Source organism: Argopecten irradians, chromosome 14, assembly GCF_041381155.1.
Source record: "Argopecten irradians isolate NY chromosome 14, Ai_NY, whole genome shotgun sequence".
Classification (NCBI taxonomy): Eukaryota; Metazoa; Mollusca; class Bivalvia; order Pectinida; family Pectinidae; genus Argopecten; species Argopecten irradians.
The window spans coordinates 29,258,940-29,274,718 of record NC_091147.1 but is presented as its reverse complement, the minus strand read 5'-3'; the positions used below and the strand labels follow the sequence as shown (position 1 = coordinate 29,274,718).

General features: G+C 37.4%; 1 protein-coding gene across 7 annotated transcripts in view; it reads left to right on the top strand.

Moving 5' to 3' along the window:
- LOC138307763 (uncharacterized) overlaps positions 1-15,779 on the top strand; it is a 30,182-nt gene that overhangs the window by 4,886 nt on the left and 9,517 nt on the right. For 3 of the 7 annotated variants that reach the window (XM_069248629.1, XM_069248631.1, XM_069248630.1), the window contains exons 2-5: positions 241-312; positions 8,631-8,738; positions 13,178-13,243; positions 13,701-14,684. In XM_069248629.1, coding sequence (XP_069104730.1) covers positions 258-312; positions 8,631-8,738; positions 13,178-13,243; positions 13,701-14,684 — 1,213 coding nt within the window. In that variant the 5' untranslated portion in view covers positions 241-257. Of the gene's footprint in view, positions 1-240; positions 313-5,362; positions 5,386-8,630; positions 8,739-13,177; positions 13,244-13,700; positions 14,685-15,779 lie in introns of those variants that run through there. The other 4 variants (XM_069248632.1, XM_069248633.1, XM_069248635.1 and 1 more) reach the window with 4 other exon arrangements.

Genomic DNA, 15,779 nt, shown 5'->3' with positions numbered 1-15,779 from the left:
AACGAAATGTAAATATAATATAAGCATTGAACGTCTTTCAGTTGGCATTCATAACCAATATGAATGCAAACTGGACAGAGGCAAATTCAACATGAAGCGCTAGCGCGCTTCATGGAATTTGCCTCTGTCCAGTTTGCATTCATATTGGCTATGAATGCCAACTAAAAGACGTTCAATGCTTAAATAAAAATTTTACATATGCACGATATACTTTTACCTACTGTATGTATTCCTTTGTAGGTAGACTTGTGTGCTCTATGGGGGCGTCTATATGTAAAACTGTGAAGGTCAACTCATTGTCAGTCAGTCGTGGTAAGTTTTATATTTGTAACCTATCGATAGTGATTAAGCAAACTTTGCGTTTATGAAGGCATAGACAAAAAAACGAAGGGACATTCTTCATAGACGCGAAAAATGTTGATAATTTACTTTGGATAGTTCATTGAAATATTAATTAGGCATTAATTTCCGTGCTTTTAATTACTCTTACAAAAAAACAAATTGAGTTGTGGCGCATTTGATATCTAAACCAAAAATTTATTTTGGCCAATGACTATGTCGCCTTTAAAATCCCCCTCGAAAACTGTGTATGTATGACGTCATATTACTCGGCGTACACTTCTTTTGGTCTATAGGAAAATAACTTCAAACTTTTGACCTATAGAAATGAGTGTTACATATGCAATTAAATTATTGTACTATATAATTATCCGTTTGTGTAACACGTCATTTTAAGCTGATTTTCTTCCTTGTGTCCTGGTTAATGGTATTATAAGTCAATTTTGCTTTGTAACGAGCATTTTCATTAACTTAAACAGCCCATAATGGAGAAAATGGCATCGCCGTTTGTAACGTCGAATCTGATTGATTCAGATAACGGCGTAATGATTTCTTAGAGAAAATTAGGAATTTTGAAAAGAATGTCTTTAGCAATTGAATTTTAAGGATTTTTTTGAATAGATTGTTTATATTATGGAGATATGAAGCAAAAATCTGAATGCATTCTCACGGTTTTTATATCTCCATCACATGAAAAATCTCTTCAGGTTAATCTTTAATTAGGTTAAAAAGACTTTCAATTTTATTTGGATTTTAAAGACACTAAACACATGTAAATAAAGATATTCCAACGACAGCAGAATAAGATGCTGAATACTGGGGGAAGGTTTCCGGTCGACTTAATTGTCTTTCTAATCGTGATATACCTAGAAATAATGCTCACACCACTGAGACTGTCACTGTGCAGATAGCAGCGACCGCTTGCTCATGCATCCGACACCTGGTCCAAAAACCAGCGTAAAACAATATGCACGCCCGATCGGGAAGCATTGCTCCGGTCTCCTTTTTAAAAGATAAGTAGTCCAAAACTGTGACATAGACCATAACAGCATGTCAGTTAAACTATTAAAATATTTTTAAAGATAGTGACATCTGAATGGAAATAACTTGATGATTTACCGGTATTTTAATGCAAATAACCGGATGAACGTGGTGTTGCGTCAAATATATCTTAACATCATGTTTTTATCATGCTTGTACAAAATGTGTTATACATATAACATCATGTTCTACTCTATTCTAAACAGCATGGCGATCACTCAAGTGTCCTAATATATTTATTTAAATTAATGCATGCTGTTTATGTTACGTACGTAGTGTTTAAATGTTTTATACTGTAATGTACAGTATCACCACGCTTACTGTCGTCGGGAGATTATTTTGATAAGCTTTTGAAAAATTAACATTATTTGTTTTATGATGTATTGAAGTTCTAGTTATTGCATTTAAATTGTCAAGAGTGAATTGATATCGTTTAATTACTTTTGTATTACAACTTTATTATCCATTAAAGTGAATAGTCGGGCAAAGAAAACCAGTCTAAATGCGTTCATTGGCCTTCCAAAAGTTCTCACATATTAATACGACGGTCAAGTTCTGCTTAGTTTCCCAATTTTGACCATTAAAGTAAAGAAAAGTTGAAAGCATTGAAAGCGAGGCTGCGTGGAAATGTAACCACGGACATAGTGAGCCGGGAGGACGTTTTAGAATTCCCATACTTTAAATTAATGTCTTCGTACGCAGACGGATTTTGACGAGAGATTTTATTTTTCCATTTCATAAGAAATTATATTGGATACATTCACACCATTTTTACCGACTTTAGCCATCCTTGCCCGACTGTTCACTTTAACAATATTATCTCACAAACATAAGTGAAGAAGGAAGAATATTTTATAACTCGTGCCCTATTCGAACCTCGAACGCATGGTCCGCATATTCAAACATATATATTTACATATGCCCCTATATAGTCAACGGGAGGGGAGTTGCGTTCAAATTAGCGTAAACGCAATGACGTATGAATACAAACGCAGTGCAGGTTCGGACTACTTCTAGTTCACGCTTCATTAAGATTTTGCGTCATAAACTGACGGATTTTAAAATAACAATAAAGAGTTTTTATTAGATCCAATTAAATATGTATTTGACATTAAAACAAAACATGTGTTCAAGCATTGTAACGGTAATAAACTACAAAATGAATCGCTGGTCGGGGCTACAACCGGGGGGGGCTTTCCTCAGGAATGTTCGGGGAATCCCATCAGTTACGTTAGATGTACATGTGTGTACGGTCACTCATCTCATCTAAATATACAGAACATCTGATTGTCGGTGAATAATTCTGGGAGCGTCTAAGCGAACAATAGGTTAACAGATCATATACAGGTTTCCAGAAAAAAAACATTACAGGTAGCCTATCCGAAACAGTATCATCAGCGTCTTTGCATTCAAAATAGGCCTACATACACGCAAACACTTGTCTATCCTCCGTGCAATAAAATAAAAGTCATGACTGCGAAGAATTTAGTGTATATCGCGTTCTTAGACCGATACATACATAACAAACATTCAGCAGCTCAACGGTCATACCATCAATAGGCTTTATCACAGTCACTTTCCTCGGTTGAAAATCAAATATGGCGGCTCGCTTCACTTCGGACCGCATCACTACCCTGACAACGATATATACCGGTAGTCGTTCCGCCTTGGTTATCTCAATTTTTATTCGAAATGGACATTATTAATATATATTATCAAATTGAAAAAAAAATATATGTTGAAAATAATTGAAAAGTGTCATTGTTGTATTTCAAACCAAACTGCAGCTATAACATTCAACAATCGGAACTATATCTTCGGTCATCCTGACTACCGTAGTTACCCAACTTAGCAACCATCATCGTTTTAAATTATACGTAAAGGTAGATTTATTTATGTAAATATATAGATTGAACAGTGTTTTGATTGCGTTAAAGGTGGTATGAACGCAATGGGATACAGACATATTCTACATGTAGCGCTAACGCGCTACATTGAATATGTCTGTATCCCATTGCGTTCATACCACCTTTAACGCAATCAAAACACTGTTCAATCTCTATATATTTACATATGCCCCTATATAGTCAACGGGAGGGGAGTTGCGTTCAAATTAGCGTAAACGCAATGACGTATGAATACAAACGCAGTGCAGGTTCGGCCTACTTCTAGTTCACGCTTCGATAAGATTTTGCGTCCTAAGTTGACGGATTTTAAAATAACAATAAAGAGTTTTTATTAGATCCAATTAAATATGTATTTGACATCAAAACAAAACATGTGTTCAAGCATTGTAACGGTAATAAACTACAAAATGAATCGCTGGTCGGGGCTACAACCGGGGGGCTTTCCTCAGGAATGTTCGGGGAATCCCATAGTTACGTCAGATGTACATGTGTGTACGGTCACTCATCTCACCTAAATATACAGAACATCTGATTGTCGGTGAATAATTCTGGGAGCGTCTAAGCGAACAATAGGTTAACAGATCATATACAGGTTTCCAGAAAAAACATTACAGGTAGCCTATCCGAAACAGTATCATCAGCTTAAATGGCCCCGTCTTTGCATTCAAAATAGGCATACACACACGCAAACACTTGTCTATCCTCCGTACAATAAAATAAAAGTCATGACTGCGAAGAATTTAGTGTATATCGCGTTCATTCAGCAGCTCAACGGTCATACCATCAATAGGCTTTATCACAGTCACTTTCCTCGGTTGAAAATCAAATATGGCGGCCTGCTTCACTTCTGACCGCATCACTAACCTGACAACGATACATACCGGTAGTCGTTCCGCCTTGGTTATCTCAATTTTTATTCGAAATGGACATTATTAATATATATAATCAAATTGAAAAAAAAATATATGTTGAAAATAATTGAAAAGTGTCATTGTTGTATTTCAAACCAAAGGTAGATTTATTTATGTAAATATATAGATTGAACAGTGTTTTGATTGCGTTAAAGGTGGTATGAACGTAATGGGATACAGATACATGTATATTCTACATGTAGCGCTAACGCGCTACATTGAATATGTCTGTATCCCATTGCGTTCATACCACCTTTAACGCAATCAAAACACTGTTCAATCTCTATCTAAACCAATGATCACTTGTATGTCCCCGGGTAGAGCAAGAGTTATAGAAATGTGTTCCTTCTTCACTTGTGTTTATGAGATATAATATTACTATAACACTATTATCATATGTGCTATCTGCTGATTGATTTCCCTGCCTAAATGGAGTTCCGTTGATGATATGTATTAACGACACTAGTAAAATACATTAACCACACTTAATTATACACTTCTTTAAACTGACACAATGAATGCCATACATTCCTTATGCATGTCATGACTAAAATCAATTTTATTCCACAGCACATGTTAGGTCTATAAAAGTAGTTATTTTATATTGTTATTTTGAAGGACAGACACATACAAAAATGTAATATTACTATAAGCCGATTTCGAAATACCAAATCGCCGTGCATGAAGCAAGATTTCTCGTCGATTACCGTTGTCCAGTGATTGTGACGTCATAATGTGACGTTATTTTTGTGACGTTAATATCATCGGATGGTGGGGACAATCGGCGTTAAATTGTACTTTTCCAAGTAAAAACCTCGATCCCCAGTATTGATTCTGAAAACACAACCAATTTGAATCTCAATACACGTATAATAAAATTAACATTGCTCATTTTTCACTCATGTTAAGTTTTGATCTCGTATTACAATGTTCAAATAGTAAACTGATGTTATCATTTTAAAAGCTAGATTTTCAGGACAGATCCGATTATTTTGTTAATATATATATATCAAACCTTTAGGCTGACGCTACTATTGACGCTTCGTCTTATGTAACTGGTTGGACCAATGTAGCATGTTCGTGGCTAGTATGAATGGGAGTTAATCCCAGGCTGTATTCAGACGAGACTTAGAAGAGTTGAGCGTTTTTGAATTGAGACGTCACTATTCCAGTTTTAGTGACACGGTGTAAGTAGGAATTTCCCCGTAGTTTGATCCCAAAATGTTGTTTTGTTTTTACTTTCGTGTCCTCTATACAGACATAATGTCTTCAGGTCAATTCAGGTCAATGCCTGGTCAAATTACCTAAAAAGAACAAAAAAGTCATTTCAAGTCAAAACCTTGACCTGGAATCGATAAGAAATTGACCTGCAATTCATCTGAATTTCACATGAAGATTTTTTTAGATCAATTTCGGAAGAAGATTTTGACCTGAATTCACATGACGATTTTTTCAGGTTAATTTCATGTGAAATGTGAAATTGACCAGAAATTGACATCAAAAGGTTGTAATTGTAAAATAGACCTCAATTTCAAGTGAATTTCATGTCAATTTCAGGTCAAGATTTTTTCAGGTCAAAATGACCTGCATACTTATTACCTGTGTAGTATCTTTCTGTTTTGGAATAGTCCTTCAAGTTTTATCCTCAAAATTGATTTGCCATTAGAATAAATCGGCATATCTAACGTACATTCATTAAATTCAGTCAAATAAATAGACAAAACTGGCGTAAAACTGTAGAATACTGCTAAGATAATACTCTGATTTACTATACATTGTAATTCGATCAATCCCCATTCCGACATTTCATTCTAAAGAATAATAAATCACAATGACGTTCCCCTATCAGTAATATTTACAAACTTTGTATTTTGGATATTAATAGTATTTACCTAGTTAATATAGAGTAGCTGGAATTCGCTAAGAGTGCTGTGTAAACATGTACCTGTTACCCTATACTGACCCAAAAACAATGGGTGGGTTAGTTTGGGGTCTTATCGTGTACCTGTTACCCTATACTGACCCACAAGCAATTGGTGGTTTAGTTTGGGGTCTTATCGTGTACATGTAACCCTATACTGACCCACAAACAATGGGTAGGTTAGTTTGGGGTCTTATCGTGTACCTGTAACCCTATACTGACACACACACAATGGGTAGGTTAGTTTGGGGTCTTATCGTTTACCTGTAACCCTATACTGACTCACACACAATGGGTAGATTAGTTTGGGTCTTATCGTGTACTCGTTACCCTATACTGACCCAAAAAAAATAGGGGTTTAGTTTGGGGTCTTATCGTGTACCTGTTACCATATACTGACACACGCACAATGGGTGGGTTAGTTTGGGGTCTTATCGTGTACTCGTTACCCTATACTGACCCAAAAACAATAGGGGTTTAGTTTGGGGTCTTATCGTGTACCTGTTACCATATACTGACACACGCACAATGGGTGGGTTAGTTTGGGGTCTTATTGTGTACTTGTTACCCTATACTGACCCACAAGCAATAGGGGTTTAGTTTGGTGTCTTATTGTGTACCTGTAACCCTATACTGACCCACAAACAATAGGGGTTTAGTTTGGGGTCCTATTGTGTACTTGTTACCCTAAACTGACCAAAAAACAATAGGGGTTTTGTTTGGGGTCTTATTGTGTACCTGTAATCCTATACTGACCCACAAACAATAGGGGTTTAGTTTGGTGTCTTATTGTGTACCTGTAACCCTATACTGACCCACAAACAATAGGGGTTTAGTTTGGGGTCTTATTGTGTACTTATTATCCTATACTGACCCAAAAACAATAGGGGTTTTGTTAGGGGTCTTATTGTGTACTTGTTACCATATACTGACACACACACAATGGGTGGGTTAGTTTGGGGTCTTATCGTGTACCTGTAACCCTATACTGACACACACACATTGGTTTGGTTAGTATGGGGTCTTATTGTGTACTTGTTACCCTATACTGACCAAAAAACAATAGGGGTTTAGTTTGGGGTCTTATCGTTTACCTGTAACCCTATACTGACACACACACAATGGGTAGGTTAGTTTGGGGTCTTATCGTGTACCTGTTACCCTATACTGACCCACAAGCAATTAGTGGTTTAGTTTGGGGTCCTATCGTGTACTTGTTACCCTATACTGACCCACAAACAATGGGTAGGTTAGTTTGGGGTCTTATCGTGTACCTGTAACCCTATACTGACACACACACAATGGGTAGCTTAGTTTGGTGTCTTATCGTGTACCTGTAACCCTATACTGACACACACATAATGGGTAGGTTAGTTTGGGGTCTTATCGTTCACCTGTTACCCTATACTGACACACACACAATGGGTCTGTTAGTTTGGGGTCTTATCGTGTACCTGTAACCCTATACTGACCCATAAACAATGGGTGGGTTAGTTTGGGGTCTTATCGTGTACTTGTTATTTTACTGACCCACAAACCATTGGTGGGTTAGTTGGGGTCTTATCGTTCACCTGTTACCCTATACTGACACACACACAATGGGTCTGTTAGTTTGGGGTCTTATCGCGCACCTGATCACCTCTCTTATTGTTTCACTTAAAATCTTCGGGCCTTATCTGAACTAAATTACTGTTATTTTTTTAATGTGACGCTGATAACGTTTTAAGTGTAATGTTAAGAAATAGTTGTTGTGCTAACTATATAAATCGGTAAAATTGTGCAAATCAAAATAAGAGCGCGTATAGTAACTTTGATACCAGGGGTACAAATCTACGCCACCAATCTCATATTGGATGGGAACTTTATTTTGAATCGCCTCGCCGTATTTGTGTCATGTTAGTTATCGTAAACCACTATTAGTGTAACCGATTCATAGAACTTGGACAAACAAACCAAGGCTTCTATCATCTTAATTCGTTCATACAACTGTAGATTAGTGAGATTGCCTCCTCCATATCGCTCAGGTGTGTCAGACATGAATCTAACAGTTCAGAAAGTGTGTGTTAAAGGATACGTACATGTAGGCTTATCTGGGTTCCGTGAACTCAGTCTTTGTTTTACACTATTGGTCGCTGAAGACGAATACTATGACACACTTACGATATAAAAGTTCGAAATTTCCACAAAGAATAGAGTCGGTTGATGACGAAGATTAGTACCCTTTCATACGATTACCAGAGAGTTGGGAATATTAATTCCTTGTGGAAATGGGGGATTATATGATGTCGCGGATACCTTTTTATTGTGATCATGAGATCATAGTCGATTGTCTGACATTAAGTCTCGTCATCTAGCTCATTTCAAATAAACAGGTCCGCCATGAAACCTGTGTCGTCTCCAGCCTTATCTTCATTAAAAACATAGATATTTCGAAAGAGAAAACACATTCTGATTCATGTATGAAGAGTCTTATGAATAGTAGAAATTACATGTATCTGATTCTATTTGAAGGCGCTTACAGACAGGATGCTTCTCAGCTAGTCAGTGTGGCCCGCGAACCCGTGGAACACGAACAGCAGGAATGTTTACCGCCATATACCGAGGGTGACAGGAAAACAGGTATTCATTATTCTCTAAATATGTACAATGTCATAAATGTGAATTATTTCTCAAGTAACTTTGGTGTATGTTTAGGCTAAAAATCTTTATATACAGAACTACTCATTCGCGTACCACGTTATACCCTCCGATAACGTTTATGAGGGACTATTGTTTCTATTGGCGATGGAATGACGTCAAAAGTTATTCCAGCAGTGATATTACAAAGAATAACGTTAATTTCCATAACCACTGAGGATATAAGTCCCGCACAAACGTGATCGAATATCAATTCGGATTGTGATTACATAGGGAGGGAAAGATTCTGTTAATCAAAGTAACGCATGTCACCAATAAGACACCGCACAACACAACCTACCCTGTCACGTTATACTGACAGCGAGCAAACCAGAAAAGTAGGTTTCACTAAAGTTGATAGTTGTGTAGAATCGTATCAAGTATATCATCCTCAATTTCTCATCGCTTACTATCACTGTCGTGATATCTATTCCTGGACTATGTCAAAGTGATACCTGAACATTTCAGGAGAAAAAACTGACCAATACTAGATTTGTTAAAAGATGTGCCGTGTTGTTCGGTGACATGCTTCAATTCAATAGAACTATAAAAAGATTACAGACCCCCAGCATCAAAGCCATACACTGCAGCGTTATTCGATTGCATATCAATGGTTCAAACTACCTGTATCTTCTGTTGCCTTCAGCTTTGCTATGAAATATCCCAGGGGTAGTGCGACTGTGAAAGTGATAGTAACCCCTAGACTATCGAATATATAACGACAGTGATAGTAACCCCTGGAATATCGCGGATGGGTGTTCTACGTCAATGTCATAGCAGTTTTAATACCGTATTCACCATCACTAAATTCTGTACTAGATATTAATCCTAGCGTTGGCATTGATGGGTCTTTTATCATATTAGAAAATTTCAGGGTGAAAAGTAACATTTTAAGATTGTGAGCATTAAACTATAAATTCCAAGTCATGTGGCATTTCCATGAATGTTTGATATTAAAACGCAGACTATTTTTATAAAGTATTTTATTTTCTCAACCTTGATAATTTTACATATAACGCTTCTATTATTAATAAGTGTTTTGTTGAATAGGTGTGTTTTTATAATGAAACTGTGCTGAGAAATCGATTGCACAAAATCTCAATTATTTGTCTATTCTTATGTCCAATAATCAAAGATAACTTTTATCCATTTGATGTGCCTAAAGATACCGAGTTATGTTGTTTCACAACGTGGATGGAATTTGATTTCAATAAAAACTCTATTTTGGTGAAGGGCAAGAATGTCTTTACTGTGCCATCCGACACCACGTTTGCTGTGTATAGTCAGATATAAGATCAAACAAAACAGGGATATGTCCGACTATTTTAGGCGTATTCGTGTCTTGGCACTCCCTAATTCTTTTGAATACCTGTAAAGGTCGTGCAGAGCCTTCAGGTAACTGTTACGTGGTGCAGGAAGTATATATGGCCGGGCCTATCAGCTGTCATTTTATTTGCTACCCGGCTTTATAAGTATTGTTGAGGCTATCAATAAAAATCAAATCGTTATCAGTTTCTTTGACCCAAGACGTTTTTTAAAGAATGTATTTATAAATAAATATTATCTTTGTCATCCCCTCTAAAACGTTCGATTAGTAAATGTGTTTTACAAGCAAGCTAATATGACAATAATAATGATTAGCTACCGCCAATTGGCAATGTACATGTATAGTGACTAGGCTAGGTAAATAATATTTGACCTCTCACCTCTCTCTGAATAGCCAAGATCATTTAAAGATGACGAAGTCTTTAAACAAAGACAGGGCCAGTAACATGATACGAAACAGTGCTATAAAAAGGAGGATATGATAAGTGATTAGGGCCCAGTTTCATGAACATTCCTTAAATTTAAGGAATCCTAAAGCTTATAATTCTCCATAGAAAAGCATTACAGAATTTAAGGAAGGCTCCTTAACTTAAGATTTTTTTCCCTTAAGTTTCGTAATGCTTTTCTATTGGGAAATTTAAGTTCAGGAATTCCTTAAATTTAAGGAATGTTTATGAAACCTGTACTAGGTCACTTTAAATATTGATATGACTTTTACACATCCAGCGTAGTTTATCACAATAATCTCGAGTTGCCATATTAACCAAGGTAGCCGTGACATCAACAGTACCTTGGTTACCCGATACAATAATTTCCGGTATCAATTATATATGCAGATTGAAACCTTGTGCCCTGTTCACCTTTACCTGAGCTTACCAGTACGTCTATACCATACATTAGGCAACATGCACTAGCCAAGGTCACGTTGCCTTAGCTATGATGTAAACGCTAAACAATAGGCAGACCTCTACTCTAATTATCCATATATGATACTGTGAGATCATCAGATCAACTCCACTTATTTACATCATTCAGTCATGTGAGCTATTAAAATATGTAGGTTTTCTATATGTATTTCATTCGCAATCCTATGCTTATATTCAAATCCGGTACCCGGTATAGATGCCATATTGACAACACATATGTTATAACAAATTAGTCTCTGAAAAATAATTAATTTTCAGTAAGTAAGGAGCATTTTGCATCATCTATTGTTCTAAACTGTCATAGCAGGTAAAGAACGTAGCTCGTATATTTGATTTATGCAAAGATAAACTTGCTACAGGACCAATTTAAGACCTAATTGTTTAATTCCCACGGTGTCCTACATTTAACGGCGTTCGTTTGACTTAAACACATTTCAATTTCTCGACCCAAAGATTTGAAATAGCTTTGTATCTGGGAAATATCGCGATGAACAGGTAACACTGTTAACATTTAAACAGGGGCAATAACAGAAGTTTGTCAACTGTACTTTGCCAAACTATGGAGTAACGCTAAATAGCGTCTTATACTCTCCACAGGTGAAGTCAAATAAATGATTAAAATATGATAATAAGTAAATAAAAAGGAGGATTTCTGTTTTGGAAGATGTAAGAAATATGAACATTATTTAGCAATAATTAATATGTTATATTATATTAACACTTAATTTTATATTTAATTTAAGGATGTACTCCTCTGAGAAGTCAAAATTTTCTTGTATTTAACTTTTTTTCTCATATAGATTTTTGGAAGGAGGATTTCATACCATGAAAGTAAATGAAAGAAAAAACACATGTCCGTGTGCTCGTTTTTGAGCTACTGTCACTCAAAGATACCTAGTTGACAAAATATTGGATTTTATGGGAATTTTGCCGTTTTGACCATATACACAAGATATTAAAGCCATAATTTCCTAATGAGGTGTTTGATATGTATTTATGTTTGTAGAATTTATTTTCTAGTAGTCTTCTTTTAAAATGTACCAGTTTTGATCAAAAAGACTAATATTTTTTCTCAGAATAACAAGATATGCTACCCCTACCCCTTAATTTTGAGCTACAAAATGCACCATTTTCAGCCATTTTTGCCAAATCTAACCCTTTATAGAAAAAGTTCTGGTATTAAACTTTTGTTAATATTTTGCATATCAATAGAAAAAGGGTTGTTCTTTCAGAATCAGGCAGAAAAATGGGGGGTCCGTGTGCTTACTTTTTTGCCCCACTTGAATATTTGTTATTTTTCAGTATTTTAGAGTAAAAATTAAAAGTGCTCAAATTACCATTAAATGTAAAAATAAAGTGAAAAAAGTGAATTATTTCATACATTAATGCTCAATATTTTAATTATCACGAACCAAGTAAAGATTTACAGCAAAAATTAGCTCAATACAGCTAAAAATGCCGGTGCAGTAATGATTTAAGTAAAAACAATTTCAGTAAAAATGGTAAAACTGTGGCTCTACTTGAAGCGAAAAAAGACAAAATTTCAAAATGGCCGCCAAATGGGCCATTTCTTAAAATCCCCGTATAAAAAAATCTGCTAAAGTGAGAACTGTAATTTTTTGACAAAATTTGCAACTGGCAACTTGCTACAGATATTGATAAATTGTATTTGAAAATCTCATAATTTTTTTTATCTTTGTCGAAACGAGACTTCAACGGGACTGAAACCTCAGAAGAATGCATCCTTAATATTCAATATTTATTTTTTCCCTGTGATTAACGTAAAACATGTTCATTAGATATAATACGAATGATATTCGATCCATAGTAAAGTTTGGAAGCTTTTAAATTTCAAAATATGAAAATATGACTTTATAATGTTTACAGTAGTCTTTTTGTGTTTTTTTTTTTATTTCCTTTGTTTTAAACAAATTGTCGCGACAACGTCTCAGTCGATGAGCCTATGTTGGCCTCATTGTTCATTTTCACCGGTGTTTGACTCTGTTTATCATATCTATTTTAATCATTTTCAAACATTTTATGTAATCAGTAATAAATTAAGTGACATACATGATATCTATGTCCATATTGAATATTGTGGTTTGATATACTTTTATTTTGACTTTTCAGATGAAGTCTTACAAAAGGCAGTTCCTAATCTAATTCCACACGGACGACGAAGTCCACAAGAACATGGTATTTCTTGGCTGTTCTATATACTGTTCCCTTAAAAAAAGAATTTCAATTAAAAGTTTGAATTTACATTTAGATATACCTGAACTAAACCTTATATAACCTGAAAATTATCGCTTTGGTTGGTTTTCTGCCTGGCTTTTACCTCTATGAGCTGATGTCATTTAACTGGATGAATATTATTATAAATTGACGACATATGATCCCTTTCTTACTTCAATGTTCCGCTATATATCCAGTTTATCCGGGTAATGATTTTATAAGCGCATCCAGAAATCTATCCAATCAAGAGTTTAACATGAAAAATAGCAGAAATACGTTAAGATTAAGAACTTTGATTTCTTTAGAAACGTTCTCCTTTTTACCTCATTTTTGGAAGTTTCATGTGGACAGATTGTTCCAGCAATGGTAGAATCAACAAGTTCCTGTCATAATAAATCATACAAAATATACATTCCAGAGGACACCACAAACAGCCCAAATAGCAGAAACGAGTCCGTCAGAGAGGATAGACCTGGTCCTGAGGTCCCTCCAACATCAAGAGGTAACAGCTCAAATAGCAGAAACGAGTCCGTCAAAGAGGATAGACCTGGTCCTGAGGTCCCTCCTACGTCGAGAGGTAACGGCTCAAATAGCAGAAACGAGTCCGTCAGAGAGGATAGACCCGGTCCTGAGGTCCCTCCAACATCGAGAGGTAACAGCCCAAATAGCAGAAACGAGTCCGTCAGAGAGGATAGACCCGGTCCTATGGTCCCTCCTACATCGAGAGGTAACAGCCCAAATAGCAGAAACGAGTCCGTCAGAGAGGATAGACCCGGTCCTGAGGTCCCTCCTACATCGAGAGGTAACAGCCCAGATAGCAGAAACGAGTCCGTCAGAGAGGATAGACCCGGTCCTGAGGCCCCTCCAACATCGAGAGGTAACAGCCCAAATAGCAGAAACGAGTCCGTCGGAGAGGATAGACCCAGTCCTGAGGCCCCTCCAACATCGAAAGGTAACAGCTCAAATAGCAGAAACGAGTCCGTCAGAGAGGACAGACCCGGTCCTGAGGTCCCTCCTACATCAAAAGGTAACAGCCCAAATCGCAGAAACGAGTCCGTCAGAGAGGATAGACCTGGTCCTGAGGTCCCTCCTACATCGAAAGGTAACAGCTCAAATAGCAGAAACGAGTCCGTCAGAGAGGATAGACCCGGTCCTGAGGCCCCTCCAACATCGAGAGGTAACAGCTCAAATAGCAGAAACGAGTCCGTCAGAGAGGATAGACCCGGTCCTATGGTCCCTCCTACATCGAAAGGTAACAGCCCAAATCGCAGAAACGAGTCCGTCAGAGAGGATAGACCCGGTCCTATGGTCCCTCCTACATCGAAAGGTAACAGCCAAAATAGCAGAAACGAGTCCGTCAGAGAGGATAGACCCGGTCCCGAGGCCCCTCCAACATCGAGAGGTAACAGCTCGAATAGCAGAAACGAGTCCGTCAGAGAGGATAGACCTGGTCCTGAGGTCCCTCCTACATCGAAAGGTAACAGCCCAAATAGCAGAAACGAGTCCGTCAGAGAGGATAGACCTGGTCCTATGGTCCCTCCTACATCTAAAGGTAACAGCCCAAATCGCAGAAACGAGTCCGTCAGAGAGGATAGACCCAGTCCTGAGGTCCCTCCTACGTCGAGAGGTAACAGCCGATTAGCAGAAACGAGTCCGTCAGAGAGGATAGACCTGGTCCTGAGGTCCCTCCAGCATCGAAAGGTAACAGCCCAAATCGCAGAAACGAGTCCGTCAGAGAGGATAGACCTGGTCCTGAGGTCCCTCCAACATCTAAAGGTAACAGCCCAAATAGCAGAAACGAGTCCGTCAGAGAGGATAGACCTGGTCCTGAGGTCCCTCCTACATCTAAAGGTAACAGCCCAAATAGCAGAAACGAGTCCGTCAGAGAGGATAGACCCGGTCCTGAGGCCCCTCCTACGTCTAGAGGTAACAGCTCAAATAGCAGAAACGAGTCCGTCAGAGAGGATAGACCCAGTCCTGAGGTCCCTCCTACGTCGAGAGGTAAGTATCGCAATAGGACACCTCCCTAATTTGCATAATACAGAGATATCAACACTTGCGGGTATTGATTGTGACGTCATGTGTTTGCGACCGTAACGTCATACGTTTCGGAGAAAACGACGTGAATTGCGCTCACAAATTAAGGACGTAACAATCGATACCTACCCGCAAGGGAGCTAACTCTGTAATAAGCAAAGACGGCGATACCACGCTACACTTGCGTACAGTTGTGTGGCACATGTACAGTTGTGGACTCTAGTAAGTTTAACGCTGACAAAAAAAAGAATAAAAGACACATTTGTTGCCGAAGGCTGCGCGCTTATTGATTGCCATTGAATTCTTCAAATATAAATATTGAAATACTATAAGCATAAAAGTTTTGGCAAATTTTATCCTTGAAAATACGCCAAACATCTAAGTCTTTACAAAGCATAGGAGGTAAGGTGGATGGTGAATAGCATGTTGAAAAAGTGTTGTTGATTCTACTACAGAGCGC